Source organism: Erithacus rubecula, assembly GCF_903797595.1.
Source record: "Erithacus rubecula genome assembly, chromosome: 6".
Taxonomy (NCBI): Eukaryota; Metazoa; Chordata; class Aves; order Passeriformes; family Muscicapidae; genus Erithacus; species Erithacus rubecula.
In genome coordinates this window covers 29135996-29151577 of record NC_136688.1, presented here as the reverse complement: position 1 = coordinate 29151577, position 15582 = coordinate 29135996, and the positions used below count along the sequence as shown (strand labels likewise).

Here is a 15582-nt window from a genome sequence, read left to right as displayed (position 1 = left end):
GAATTGAATCTTCACCTGGTTTGAATTTAGGCTAATTTGGAGGGAGAGGGGCGTTTATTGATTTATTTTCCTTTAAGTGATTTAATATATATACAAACACACACATATATATATATTCTGTGTGTAAGTAGCTGCATTTTTGTTCTATTTAACTTTAACAACAGTTAAATATATACTTGTTTGCTTTTTACTGTTCCTTCCCTTATTCTCAAACCACAACAGAATGCAAGCCCACTTCATTATCCAGAATTAGCATGTCCCCAGACAGGTAGTCTTGCTACCTATGAATAACTTTTAAATAATTAAACAAGATAAAATGAAACAGCCTGGAGCAAGCTCCAGATAAGGTCCTCAGCTCCATCACAACCTAATGAGAAAAATGTACTGAGAGCAGTCTTAGGCTGGTGATAGTGGCATATGTCTGAGCCTCAGGAATGCCAGTATCGACCTATGTAATGAATATTTATTCCTTGCTGCATTGCAAGCAGCCTCATTGCCAAGGATTAAGGAATACTTAGATCTTGAGAGACTTTCCCTATTACAAACTCTATAATAATCTTAAACAGTAGCTTATTACATACAGATACTACTTAGACGATCAATAAGAGACAATTGCTTTTGAAGAAGTAGCCAACAGCAGACTTGCTTCTTTCTACTCTCCTTTGGTGACTAGGGGGCACTTGTGCTGGGTTTTGGGGAAAATTACCCCAAGATTTCAGAAGGGGCAGCTGATAAAATGTCTCAGTTTCCTAAAGAACAAAGGAGATGGTTTTGCTTGAGCCCATTTATTTTCTCCCAAAGAAAACAGTTTAGACATTCTTTGTAGGTCGTTAGGAGTATCCAAGATACCCAGTATCCTGAACAATAGTCATGATGGCATGGCACAATACTGCAGCCACTATTTCTTTTAGAAAGGGGGTAGTGTATAATTCTCTCTTATTGATTGCAGTCTGCAGCAATCTTCCCTTCTTTCTGCAGTTATCTTGTTGCCTGCCTCTTACAAAGCTATCTGATCCTAGAGAGGAGTGTAACCCAACCCAGAAAATAAAGTTGTGCAGGATGACTGCACTGTGATGCCAAAGAACATGGTGCTTCACTCACTGGGCATTGTGGAGAGTCTTGAGTCTTTCTACCTGTAAGGAGAACCAGGGTAGAGGCACCTGAGGGCTCTCTGGTGAGATGAAGCGTGTGCAAGGTTGCCTGCACTGAGCTGCTTACTCAGTAAGGGAGTGCAGTCATTCTTGTGTCATATAAATTGTGCTACACACAGCACCACGTCATAATAACTGCTGCTTATATTTCACTGAACCATGGGCAAAGAAAGGATGCTCAGAGGAAAGAATTTTTATTTCTGAGACATTTGGAAACACACCATTTCTACTATCTCTGAGAGGTCAACTAGAACTTGCATAATATTCCTAACTTTTGTGTTTTCAGCTCAAACTCCAAAATTACTGCTATAGTTCTCCTTTCAGTTGAAATACAACCAAAGCTCCAAAGGACAGCCCTCAGGTCATTTTCAGCCTGCATTCATCACCCACAATGGCATTTTGTAGTTGTGGTGTTGTATTTACCTGAGGTGCTGTATTCCAGTTGAAGGCCTTCATACAGACATAGCATTATTGCCCACTCTTTCAATGGCATTCTAAGTAGGTACAGCCGCCCATGAAAAATTTTCAGGATCATGAAAGTGAAAATATACTGTTGAAGAAACAATATATACAGTCATAGCAACTAGTCAACTTCTGGTCAGTTCACAAATGTTAAATGCAAAGTATGAATTTAATACATTGGAAATTGGTTTTGATTCCTTTGGACATGTGTGAATTGTATTACTGAGTTTCTCTACTGTGTGCCTTGAAGCTCTGTATTAACATCAGTACTGCTCTTAAATAATGTTCACTTCAAAGTTTCCAGTTTAGATCTAAAATGGAAAGAAAATAATTAGGACACTAATATCCTTCACAGTTATACTCCTTGTATGGAAGACTAGCATAGCTCCCATTACACTGTTTCTCATGAAGGTGAATAGACCTTTTAACAGGATGGATGGTGTTTTTGTAAGCTGAAGTGGGTATGTACAGGTGGCTTTGCTGTAGAGCCCTCTAACAGAGAAGAGAAACAAAGGATTTGCTCCCATTCTTCACTGATCAAAGTTTGAAGCGGAGCCTCACCCCTATTTTTGCACACATCAAATAAACTAGACAGGTATACTGCAGCCTGCTTGGTGGTCAGTGATTTTCATGTGTCAGGTGCCTTTATATATCCCTGTCAGTTCATCTAAGTCACAATTTGTATTACTACCTGCTGTGCCAATTGCATACTCAGACACTTGTATTAGCATTCTTCAGTCCCAGTCCAAAGTATCCCACTGTTCCTGTTTCTGTTCTTAGACAGAAAGGTGCCAAACAGAGTGGCATTCACTTAATGAGATTGTTGACTTAAATTGAACAGTGTGGAATCTTAAGAAGGAAAAGAGCTTGTATTATTCTCTTAAAACACGTGTATATGCATCTCTCTGTGTGCACACAGACTTATATTGCAACTCATTATAAATCCATGCCACTAATCTGCTTGTCTGTTCTTTCCTGCAGCCCAGATGATTTACTGAATGCATTGAATGAGGGTATCAGCCGTGCTGATGTGATCATTACATCAGGAGGTGTATCTATGGGGGAAAAGGTATGCAAAATTTAACTTTGACTTCCTACAATATATGTAAGAATTTCAAACCAGAGTCTGTCATCCAAGCTACTGCCTTTGTATTAATGTTTACTAAAAAGGGACCTAACTTTTATTGGAACACTTACATGTGAATTACTTAGGAAAATAGTCTTCAAAGTTCATACCCACTGTTCTTGTTTCTGTACTATAGCTGACAGTACAACAAAGAAGCTTTTAATTCTTGATGTTAGTGATTTACAAATGTGTTTTCATTTAAGGAATGATCTGTGTAGATGAGGAAGGTGCTGTCTTAATAGCACATGAAGACGACAGACTTCTTTTTATTTTTAGAGTAGGTAGAATGTAGATAGAACTAAGGTACTTTGAAAAGCAACCTGAGTATATAAATAGCATTTTTTTACTCAGCACATCTGTTTCCTGAATGTGCTAAAGCTCTATCTGTTACAAAAACAGTTTTATCACATTTTGCACCTGATAGTCCTACAGACAATACATATGAGACCCAGTGAGCTGATATATTTGCCTTTTGAATCATTAACAGAATTGTTGATTGAGTTCCTGTTGATTATCCCTGTGCCAAAACCATCAAAGAAAATAGGGATACACAGATGCTGGTGGGGCATAGATGAACCTGCAGGACATTTATTAATCATGACTTATGCGAAGGAAAACTCAAATTACTTTTTGATCCCAGGCTGAATCTGTGAGTTTGGCAGGTAAAATAAACATCTTTTATAACTAACAGATTCTAAAGAGGTCATTAGGAGGTGGGAAACATGAGTGCTGGTTTTGTTTAGTTTTCTGAGTAGAAATCATATCATTGGATACATAATGAAAATTGATAATTCATTAAACCAGTGCAAACAACTTTCAATTACTCCCGTTGTCTCCAGCATGCCTAGAAAAATAATCAAGGACAAATACTGGGCTTTAAATTGGGAATGTGGCAAGACAGTGCAGACATAGTAACAGTAAGGAGTGGCTGGACTGCTGAATGGTTTTACAGACATTCAGACCTTCAGCTCCTTCCTCCACAGTCTGAATTTGAGGCAACAGCCTAAAGTCAATAGGCTCTGCATTCCACTGATGCTCTGCCCTCTGATACTGAGCTTTCAACAGTTTTAATGAAATAGCTGTGAACATCCAAACAGTAAACAGAAAGTGAAAGAGGGGTTTATGCAATTAATAATTGAGAGTTAATGCCTGGCTGAAATGAGTTGCTGCTTTCCAAGTATTTGAACACACACATGCACACAAAAAATTGCCTAACTGCCAGGGAGTTTCAGATTTACTTTCAAAGTCTGTCTTCACAGATGGCTGTTATGACCCATGTCTTTAGCCTCACTAAACACAACAAATAGGGCACTGCATCTTTAGGCACAGCAATTGTCAATAAAGATTAAACAATTCCATTTGTTTTAATAACTGGATCAATCATGTTTATGCAAAATCATTTAAATTTAACTCATTCACAAGCATCCATAGTTTTTTCTTTCTAAGGAATGTTAAACCCAACCACTGTGAATTAGACCATTAGACCCAAGAAGTTTCACTAATGACAATATCCTGGAAAGCTATGATTTCTACAATACAGTATTGATTTCAAAAATAGTAGGAGTTCTCTAAATCTAACACAAGTATATAGCTTCCATGGCAAAATTTAAATAACTTGATCATTTAAAGCCTTAACTATGAATTGTAAAGGGTTTTTTTCATCTTTCACATAGAGAATGTTTTAGTAGTAGGTATTTGTGGGGTGCTCTAAGGTTCTGATGCTGCAGATGAATTTTAAGGAAATATATGTCCTTGTGGAGTCAGGTTTGGCACATAAATGAGTCTGTTCTTTATTACTTCTTTTCCAAAACACTTTCTTTCAAATACTGGAAATTCCCCACTGGGCTGTAGCACTTTCAGGATATGCAAATTTTCATCTTCACTTGATATTAATTAATTGCTTTGAATGCTTAGATGATGTAAAGCCACTTTGATGTTGCTTAATTTATTTTATTTTTTTTTAATTAAACAGGACTATCTTAAACAGGTGCTGGATATTGATCTTCACGCACAGATTCACTTTGGCAGAGTTTTTATGAAACCTGGGTAAGAAATCTTTCTGCTTAGGCAGCCTAGATGGAGGCTCCATTGGGCCAAATATGCTAGTGAGGTGCTTCAGTAGATTTCACTTTTCCAGATATACTATAAACCACAGGATAGATATATGTGGGAAAAGCAGCAAAATCAGTGCTCTTCAGATTAGTCATCATCTTTATGGGTGAAATTAACTGGAACAGAGAGATTATTTTTTTATCAGTAAGAGATATTTCTCTGATAATTGTTGCAGATCAGGTTTGGGGACTGGTGGGAAACCAGCATAGTATAAACATTGCCACAGCCTTTAGTGTGAGCACGGAGCTCACATTGACATTACTGTGAAATAACCAGGAAATACAAGGACATTAAATGGACAGTTTGCTTAAAGAGTATCTCATTTAACTTCAAAATTTCCATAAATTATATTCCTACAAGCAGTTCCTTGAGAGAGGTGGAATGACAGCTAATTTACAAAGCTTCATCTAATTGGCATATTGAGCATAGGAAAGTAAGCAGAGTCCTTCATGGGTTTAGTTTGTCTCAGAAGACTGTTTCAGCATTGCTTTTCTATGCTATGGCACTGCTCATCAGTGAGTGTGGAAGTGTGCTCTGTAGAGAGAATGAAAATCACACATGCTGAAAACAGAGAGTTCCCTTTTCTTCACAGTACAAGAGCAGAGAGATGTCTGCACCTCTGCCTCACTCCCTGTGGAGGGCAGTTTGTTTGCAAGCTGGATCAGAATGGTCCAGCTACACAAGATCAAACACAGCTTTGTGAGATTCCCTCTCGCCCAGAACTGTTGTCACAGAGCAGAGCTGCAAGTGGGTGTTTGCTGTGAAAACAGACAAATACTTTTACTGTCTGCATACAGTCTGGTAAAGAACTACATGTGGGCTTGGTGCTTGTGCTGCTTCTACCACCACCTCCCTTCCACAAAAGGAATGAGTGAGCTAAAACCTTGTTTCTTCCCATGGTAGATGTTGCCTAGGGATGGAAATTGCTCACTGCTTTTGTCTTACTGCTACAACTGATATAGGGAAGTCCCAGAAGCAGAATCTGCACTCCAGTCTCTGCTGCTGACAAGAATGGATAACTTGATTTAGAGAATTCAGACTATTAAATTCTGGTTCTGGCTTACTTGTAAGCAAACATAATTTTTTTTTTCTTCTGGTGAGTCCTCTGTAGACCTGCAGCAATAAACTTTTAATAACTAGCTGGAAAAACTTCAAGAAATATTTTTTCCCCTAAATGTCTATTTTCATTTTATGCCACAAAAAAAGGTATTTTTTATTGCTATGAAAACATTTGCTTATCTGTTTTTATTGAGAATGTAAGCACTCTCTTTTTCATTAGCTGTAGTGCAATAACAAATATTGTACCTTGGGTTTTATTAACTGCTTCGTAAAAGATTGTAGATTGTGCTTACTATACTGGGAAAAAATCCCTTGAGTAAGTTCCAAAAGTGAAGTCAGAATTTGTTGTATGCCTGTATTTGATCTGCTTCATGACTGTAGAGTGGTGCCTGGGATTTACCATCCCTCCACTCAGTCTGAAAGTTGCTGTGCTCATGTAAGGTTGTCTTATCTAGCTACACTGACAGAAGGAAGTGCTGGAAGATGATGTTGAAATGTCATACAAGAATTTGAGTTTCCAGTAAATGTGAATTAGCAAGTCAATTTTTTGTCCAGTGGTTTATGCACTGGTTATAATAGTTGAAGATGTGGCACATAGTTCCCATCATGTTAGAGGCATTTTAAAACAGGAACATAAAAAACTAATTTACCCTGGTAAAATAGAATATTGATGAGTCTTAACAGATACAAAACTAAGTGATAATGAAAATGCAGCAGACCTCCAAAGTTGTAAATTATCATCTGCTGACCAGGTGGTAGTGATCAGGTCAAAATAAAACCAAGGAAACAAGCCTAATTATTGTTCCTATAAGGTATAATTTCTACTGTTTGAAATGATTATATTAACATAGAATTCTTTTTTCATGGATAAGTCCCTTTTCTTTGCCAGCCACATTCTTGAGCTGTCACATAACTGTCCTATTTGTGTAACAGTAATAGCTTTCACAGCAAGTCACCAAAAGATCACTGAGCAGCTCTGAAAGGCAGAGAGAGCTCAGACCAGGGTGTCACCTGGCTGTTCATCTGCAGGTCAGCTAGCATTTGCTGCTCAGAAATGCTGCTCCCTTGTCAGTATAGCTGTGGAGACTGGAGTAAGAGAATTAGAGTCTCCAATGTTATGGAAAATTGGAAACCCTTATACAAAAAACAAACACAGCCCTGTAATTGCTTAATTCCAGTATTACTTCATTGTTAATGGGCTTGTAGCATGAAGACAAGATTTAGATTTTTGATTACTAGCTTATTTCCTTTTAGATATTTCCTCTCCAAATTTGTGTACTTAAAACTTTAGAGCTGAATATCAAGAAACATTATTCTATCACCAGAAAGAGAGGATTATACCTCCAATATGGAATAAGCAGCAGGCACTAATAAATTGCTGAGAAAGAAATGTCCTGTTTTATTTTCTTTTCCAGTTGTTTTAAATAATACAATAACATTCTGACAAATTTTAATGCAGATATTAAATAACTTTCTTTTTCCATAGCTTGCCAACAACTTTTGCAACTCTGGATATTGATGGCGTAAGAAAAATAATCTTTGCGCTCCCAGGTAAGATGTTTTGTGGATTATTTTTGTTGCTGTGCATAGGTGAGAGACATGAAACAAAGCAGTGACACTTCCCAGCACCTGTGTCTGGTGTTGGCCCCTAAGGAAGGCACCTGTAAGATTTTCTCAGAAATTTCCACAAGAGATGGACTTACAGTTCTTTTTTGTCCCTGTCCTCAGAATTTTCTGGTACAGGTCTTACTATTTTTTCCATATAATGATTCCCTGAAGTTTTTCATAGGGCTTTTTTTTTTTTTTTTTTTCCTAAAGCTCCCTACACCTTCACCATAAATATCCTGTGGGTGTAAGTCAGTGCTTCCATTGTGACATACTGAAAATGGAGACAAAAATGAGGGAGTGCCAAGGAACATGTCACAGAATATCTTTGTTTTTCATGCTCATGCTGTGGAACCAAAAGAGGGCAGCACAGCTGCACCACTGCCAGCTGTATGCCCTGGGAAAGCACTCCTTCAGAATAAATATTTCCTTATGGATTTCTGTCCTTCTAAATGAGGAGAAAATTATTATATTCTTATTGCTCTGGCTTTCCATGAATTTTGACTACACAAATAATCCTGTTCTTGATAAGCTGGTGGTTTTCAAATGTATCTCTAGTGTTTCTACCCTGTCTTGCTTTTTCTTGCTGCAGTACATTTTCTTACAGTGAAGAGATCAGTGGAGCATCCATCTGATCATAGTATTTATTGTAAAACTGTTGTCTAGGGAAGTCCAGATATGTAAGACCAGTGGTGTTTGACAGCTGGTCATACACCTCTCTCTGTGAGTCAAGAGAAAACATATAAATCAGCAGGATTCTCCTCAGAATTTGTCCTAAAGCATTTTGCTGCTCTGATAGGGAACTGAAAGTTATTTTTCCCATGGTGTCTGGGAACCATTAGTCACAAAAAAAAGAGCCTTGTGAGGGTAGAGCCAATAACTATACACAATTAACTGCTCCAGCCCCAGACAAATTTAGGCATAGGACAAAGGTGTAGCAGAAGAACAGAGGCAAATGGTGGGGCCTGAGGAATGTGAGGCAGTTCTGGTCAGAGCAGGGCCTCAGCACACATCATCCAGAGTGTAGCTTTCAAAAGCTGTACTTGCCACACGCCACTGCAGTCTGTCCTGTATGCAGTACATAGCATAGAAAGCTCTGTAGAGTTCTGTAGAGTGAAATTGCCATAAAAACATGAGTTCACTTTCAGCATTTCTGAATAAACCAAGAGGGCATCACCACCAACTGTTCTTTGTCCTTCAGGCAATCCTGTGTCAGCTGTCGTCACCTGCAATCTCTTTGTTGTTCCTGCACTGAGGAAAATGCAGGGTATCCTGGATCCTCGGCCCACCATCATCAAAGCCAGGGTAAGAAGCCTGTTTTCTATTTACAAATTCTCTCAAGATATTGAAGCACAGCTCTTGGGGCTCTGAAAGACTGTTGTGTTTGTGGAATCTGAGTCCTAGACTAGTTTTGGCATTGGAAGGATGTTCACACAAATAGACATTCTCAGTCTCTGTTAATGGTAATACTCAGTCCCATAATTTTTTAGAGTTAGATGGCCATCTAATGGAGCAAGATATACAGATGCAGAGGCAGCCATTTGCCAGTCAGGCAGCAAGGACTCTCTCCTGTTTAAAAAAGACATTTGTTTTAGGCTCTGGTAAAAAATGCAGAGTGATCTGTGAATATCTAGAGTTGGATAGTTCTGTATTAGCAATAGAAAATACAAACTTTAAAGCCTTTTGGTTGAGCTATTTATATAAGAAGCCCATATGACCCCCACCCTAAGCAATATAAATTCCTTAAACTCTTCTCACTTTTTAAATAAATCATGGATGGTGTAACTCTATTTAATATAAATGCAAGGCATGCTATTATAATGTCTTCTGTTTTTGATTCGAATAAAGTACCAAGGAATACATCAGCTTTTGTAGTTTTCTTAGTGTTCTTGGCTATGCACTTTTGTCTTAGAGCTTATCCCATGTCTCTCTTTTGCCCTTCCTCAAGCATCCAGATTTCATCTCACAGCTAAAATATTCTAAAAGGGAGAGCAATTTGTAGTGACCTTCACTTTTGCATGTGTTTTCCATTATGAGCCATCCCCTGTATGTCTTTTCATTTCAAAGATTGGCCATTTTATTTTTTTCAGAGCTAGCAGGGTTTTGAATGTGAATAACATTTTTATCTTTATGCAATGTAATTCAAAGAGACCAGGCTTTTTTCTAGAGAAATACTATCTGTAAACTCTCAGTAAAGGAACAGCTTTGGAATATTCCACTTAATGCATGTAGACTCCTTCAGACACTTTGATATTGTAATGTCACAGTTACATTTCCTTAAATACTGCAGTCTCTGCCTTCTACAGCTTTTAATCTTGCACTAGACATCATCTGACATGAAAATGATGCAAGTTTTTGAAAAGACCATTTCTAAGGAAAAACAATTGAGCAGATTATTCCATTATCTTAGACAGTGCAATGTGAATGCATGACATGTTCATTCTTTCTTTTTTAATCCTACAGTTATCATGTGATGTAAAATTGGACCCCCGCCCAGAATATCATCGGTGCATTCTGACTTGGCATCACCAAGAACCACTACCTTGGGCACAGAGTACAGGTCAGTGCCACTCACACAGACTGACAGACACACACACACAGCCCTGCCTTCCTACAGATGTGACTGCAAACAACCAAGAGTTTGCTCATGTTTTTTTTCATAGACCCTTCTTTAGGCAGATTTGCTGACACACTTGTGCACATGCATGCACATACATTAGTACAAAATTCAATGCTGATAAGGCTTGTCAATTTAACCAGTAAAACATCCTTTATTTGAATAAGCTGCCTTAATAGACAAACACACTACACCTGTTTGCTTACATATGTGCACATATTCCTTTTTATAAACATCCACTAAGCTTACTTGCAGTCAGGCACATTTGCTTCCTTTTGCTGTTGTGCATGTACTAAACAAACATGAGTTGGGGCAGAGGAGGAGAAATACAAATAAGAGAAATTGTAGCTGAACTGGAAAAGTAGGAAAGATAGCAGAGGCTCTAGGTGTTCTCTTAAAGCCAACTAAGGATTTATTTATTAGTCATGTTTGCCATTTATGAATACTTGGATACTCAGCTGCAGTTGAGGTAAACACTATAGTTGAATACTGGTTTAGCTATGTACTGCTAGAAAGCTGACTGGGACACTTTTGCAAGAGATTTAAGTCCTTAAACAACTAATTGGTTTTTTACTACATCCAAATTGTTCAACAAAAAGCAATGTGTACAAGTCTCCACAGGGAAAATATTAGTTCAGTTCTAGGCTCCCTCAGTACAAGAAAGTCATTGAGGTGCTGGAGAGTATCCAGAGAAGGGCAGGTGACCTGATGAAGGGTTTGGAGAGCAAGTTCTGAGGAGTGGCTGAGGGAGTTGGGGGTGTTTAGCCTGGAGAAAAGGAGAATCACAGGAGATCTTATTACTCTCTACAGCCACCTGTAAAGGAAGTTGTAGCCAGGTGGGGGTTGGTCTCTTATCCCAGGTCACAAGTGACAGGACAAGAGGAAATGGCCTCAAGCTTCACCAGTGGAGGCTCACTGGAAGAATTTTCAACTTGTTCAACTGAAATTTCAGTTCAACAACTGAAAGGGCTGTTGAACATTGGAACAGGCTGCCAGGGGAAGTGCTGGCATCACCATCCCTGGAAGAGTTCGAGAAACAACTGGACATGGCACTTAGTGCTATGGTTTAGTTGAAATGCTGGTGTTCTGTCAAAGGTTGGACTTAATAATCTTGGAGGTTTTTTCCAAACTAAATTACTCTATTCAGAGAGAATAAAGTTAACCAAATTTATTATAGAACAGGATATTAAAAACATTCTAGAGTATGTTGATTGTAGTGTTTGTACAACTGGAATAGGTGTACAAATTGAAAAACAAAGTAATTTTGATAGGATGAGCAATTTACTAGGACAAGATACATGGTACAGATAATGTGGGTGGCTGGATAGAAAAGCAATCAGCAAAGAGAGTGATAATTTTGACATCCAGTGCAGTGAGAGGCTGACTAAATCTCCACAGAGTTCTCTGTTTCCACCTGCCTTGGAACAGCAAGATTGCAGCTCTATGAGTAAGTTAACCACATAACCATTTTCATCATAGCAGCTTTTTGTTTGTTGCCCCATATTGTAGCATTTGAACTAACTGAAGACTCAACTGAGATTGTTCTGCCTCTCTCCTGTAGGGAATCAGATGAGCAGTCGTCTGATGAGTATGCGCAGTGCCAATGGACTGTTGATGCTACCTCCAAAGACAGAGCAGTATGTGGAGCTTCACAAGGGGGAGGTGGTGGATGTCATGGTCATTGGAAGGCTATGATGTCACCAGCAGGAGCGAAGCTTTGATGCATGTCCACATATCATTGACTGTATCCTGTAATATGCAACGGCACAGCTAGTTTTTCCGATTTGGATAAAAGTTGATCAGTATAGTCAACATCTTGAAATATATTTCAAATGGAATTTAAATAAATACCTTTTAAAAAAAAAACTTTAAAACGAATCTTAACAAAGAAATTTATTCTGATTATATCAAAGCAACTTTTTCCTTTTCTTGCAATTGCTTTGTGTGTTCAATGCTAGTTCTAATAGCGGTAGCTTTTAGTAGACAGCAGTAGGTGCCTGCAGAACTTGTGTTTTTTCTCATCTTTAAGATACAACTACTTACGCTCTTAAAACAAGGCTGTCTGCTTATTTATACTAGCCTAGACAACACTTGGATTTCCCTTATTAGTATGCTTCATATCTGCTTCACAGAGAGCTTCTGCTTGTTCTTTATCTTGTATCTCGTGTTGATGTGCACAGTGCCAAAAGCAGAGTGGCTGCACTGGGAACCCAATGAAGCCCCGAGGTTTTCGCACCTCGCCGCGCATTCAGGGATGTCTCTTGTCCCGGCAGCCACCCAGCTCAGTACTCTTGGGCAGTAACTGGATACCTTTTATTTCAACAAACAAAAAAATTGCTTCCTTAAGTGCTGACAGCCTTTTTAACCAATACATTTAAAAATGTACAGAACTAAAAACTAAAAAAAATCAAAGACTGATCTTGTACAGATATTAGTGTTACCAGCATTCGTGTGGAAATTAAATGAGCAAAGAAATAAAACTAATGTTAAACAACTCTGTACCATAACATTTTCTGTAATGATATTGAAACTTAAATGAATAAAAAAAATCCTCAATCATTATTTAAAATTTCACCTGTTCAGCCTTGTTGTTTGAAACAAAAAAGCAGTGATTTAAGAGGGTGTTTGGGGTGGGGGAAGAGCCTAGGGAGGAAGATAAATAGTATGTCCAGTCTAAAGCCTTCCCTCATGTACAGTGTCATGAGTGAACTGAAACTACAGAGTGAGCTCTCTCACACACATCCCAAGGGACAAAACAGAAACAGCACTTGGAGCTGGGGTGGGGTTACAATCAGACTAATCAAAGCTGGAGAATACTTTTCTACCCCATCTAAATTGCAAAGCATTTGCAAACAGCTCTTGTGCTGCACTGTCTGGAATTTGATAAAGTGTTGTTTTTTTTTTTTTTTTTTTTTTTCCCCATGAGATAAGGACTTTTCAGCTCCCACCAGACTGTGTATTTTGGTAGCTTCAGATTTCATCTGGGATTAAGACCATAGCAGTGCCCTACAGCACCTTGTTTCTTGGCCTTCATGGGTAAAATGCTATCCCACCAAATCCATTTGTGAAGGCAGGGCATTTATCTATAGTATTTTTTTGAAGACTTAGGCATGGAAGAGCATTTCTGCATGTACTTAAAAAAAGAAAGAGAGACTCCTCTAGGAGGGGAGGATAATCAAAGTCACAACTATTGATGACAAAGAGTTTGCACGGACAGAACAGCTGTAGCAGCTGGTGGTCATTAAGGCAACAATCTGTAGAACAAGGTGCAGCCTCCCATAGCAGTAGTCGGTCCATAAGTTGCAATTTAGTGCCTTATCCTCATGATGAAGAACTCTAATAACTAAATCTCTAATAACTGTAATCCTTCACCTTCCTAGTGCCAGCTGGTGTCAAGAGACCAAGCATATCATTTTCAGCATGATACTGTCAGCAGCTGGATTTCCATATTTACTCCAAGTGAAAAAAGTCACACTGATATTTCTTCTGTGTTTTCTTATGGGTATTTATTTTTGGTTTGGTTGTTTGTTGTCTTTCAAACTTGACTGTTGTTTTCTAGTAAATCTATCTAGCCTCCACTCAGATAGATGAGTTGTCATGCTGAATTTAAAGTCAGCATTCACAAATCTTGGTGGTAAATCTTGAGTAATTTGTGGGGAGGAAAAGCCTGCACATTTTGCAAATGTTACAACCTGCATGTTTTCTGGAAGGCCCCAGTGACTCATATTCAGCATTCAATTAAGACTTGCTCTGTGCATTTGTGCCATATAGCACACAAGCTGATAAAGTTCTTGGAATATAAAGCCTTCAAAAGGTGATGCATAAAGGCTCAGTAGCTCTCTAGTTTTAAACTTATTTGGCTCCATCCCAGCACCATACAGCAATACCCAGCACGCTCTGTCCCCATGCAAGGACTTCTGCATTTCCATGGACCCAATCTGTGTTTAAAAATGCAAGCAACCAAGTAAGTTTTGCAGAGTTAATTCACAAGCAAAACTGAACCCTTATTGTACACTGGCAACTGCAGATTATCTGAGCATGCCACAGAAGACAAAGGTATTAGCTGATCTTGATAAGCAAGGATTGAAAAATAAAGTTACTTCAAGAAAAGTGTAAGATAAAATGAAAGGTAAGTATAGATATAAATATATATACATACATATATATTAGCATACAAAAAACTACTCCACTGGACTGACAAGAAAGCATGCAAAGTGTTTTTTTCAGTACCTGGCATTCTCCTCATGCAGATTTTACTGTGGCCCAAGACAATATAACACATTATTATGTGTCTGACAAGAGCTTTTCCTGTCTCAGTCTGTCTGTTATGGCAAAGTAACCAATGACTTAGTCATTCTGAAATGTTGTGCTGGTTGGACTAAGGAGAGGACCCAATTCTGGAACCATGTGCAGACCAGTGAGTGGGCCAAGAAGCCAACATGGACATTTTCAAACACATTCCCTACACTGGCAATGACTGATACCAGCAGGAGAAGCTTCTGTGGGACTACTTAAGAAACTATTGAGAAGGAAACAACATAATGCCAGAATCATCCTTGCCCTGTGTGGCCTGTGTGCTTCTAGATTTTTTTTTTTTTTTTTTTCAAATTGGCCCTGTGCAAAAAACTCCCCAATAGTTCACCCCTCCAGAGAAGTATAAATGCATGGTAACAAGATAGTTATCCAGCTTCCAAATACTACCCCCACCAGTGTTTGTGGCAAAAAATCCCTCATTTTCACAGTGTGAAGCAGCATCTCCTCTGTTTTATTCTGAATCTGCCATCTCCTGCTTCTGTTTGATGCCTCTTAGTTTTTTTATTGTAGCAGACAAAGAGAAGTCACCCTCACTTTCTCACCCATAATTTTACAGATGCTATCTTCTGAATTAAATGTCCTAGTCTATGTAGTCTACCCTTTATGGTTGCAGACCATATCCAAGTGTATGTAAAGTAGATGATCTCTATCACAGATTCATGGAACCATCAAGGTTCCAAAGGACCTTCAAAATCATCAAGTCCAACCACAAATGCAGCACTGTCACTGTCATCTCTAAACCATATCACCCATCCCCATTGCTGCTCTTTTCACCCTCTTCAGGTTTATTATATTCTGTCAGAAACAAGGATATCAGAACTGCATACATATTAAAAGGCACCACTATCTCATACAACCATATCATAATGACTTCTGTTTGTTCTCTATTTTCTTATAATTTTTGTTCTTCAATTCTTCTGACTGATATGTTTTTATGGATCTTAAAAATCTCATGCTTTATTGGTAATATTCTTATTTTCTAAAAAGAGGTAACCTTAAATTCTCATGCTTTCTTGGTAGTATTCAACCTAAGAACAGTAATTATAATTACAGTTTAAGAAAATTATGTCCTCATATGAGTAACTTTACTTTTATCTGTGTTAAATTTCTTTAGCTGTTTTAAGTTGCTTCCACTC

General features: G+C 38.3%; 1 protein-coding gene across 21 annotated transcripts in view; it reads left to right on the top strand.

Annotated features, from left to right (window-relative positions):
- The window catches only part of GPHN (gephyrin), a 272258-nt gene extending 259557 nt beyond the window's left edge, over positions 1–12701 (top strand). For all 21 annotated transcript variants that reach the window (XM_079309649.1, XM_079309645.1, XM_079309647.1 and 18 more), the window contains 6 exons: positions 2595–2682; positions 4712–4785; positions 7397–7461; positions 8717–8820; positions 9979–10075; positions 11694–12701. In XM_079309649.1, coding sequence (XP_079165775.1) covers positions 2595–2682; positions 4712–4785; positions 7397–7461; positions 8717–8820; positions 9979–10075; positions 11694–11827 — 562 coding nt within the window. In that variant the 3' untranslated portion in view covers positions 11828–12701. The remainder of the gene's footprint in view (positions 1–2594; positions 2683–4711; positions 4786–7396; positions 7462–8716; positions 8821–9978; positions 10076–11693) is intronic.
- The last annotated feature ends 2881 nt before the right edge of the window (positions 12702–15582 follow it).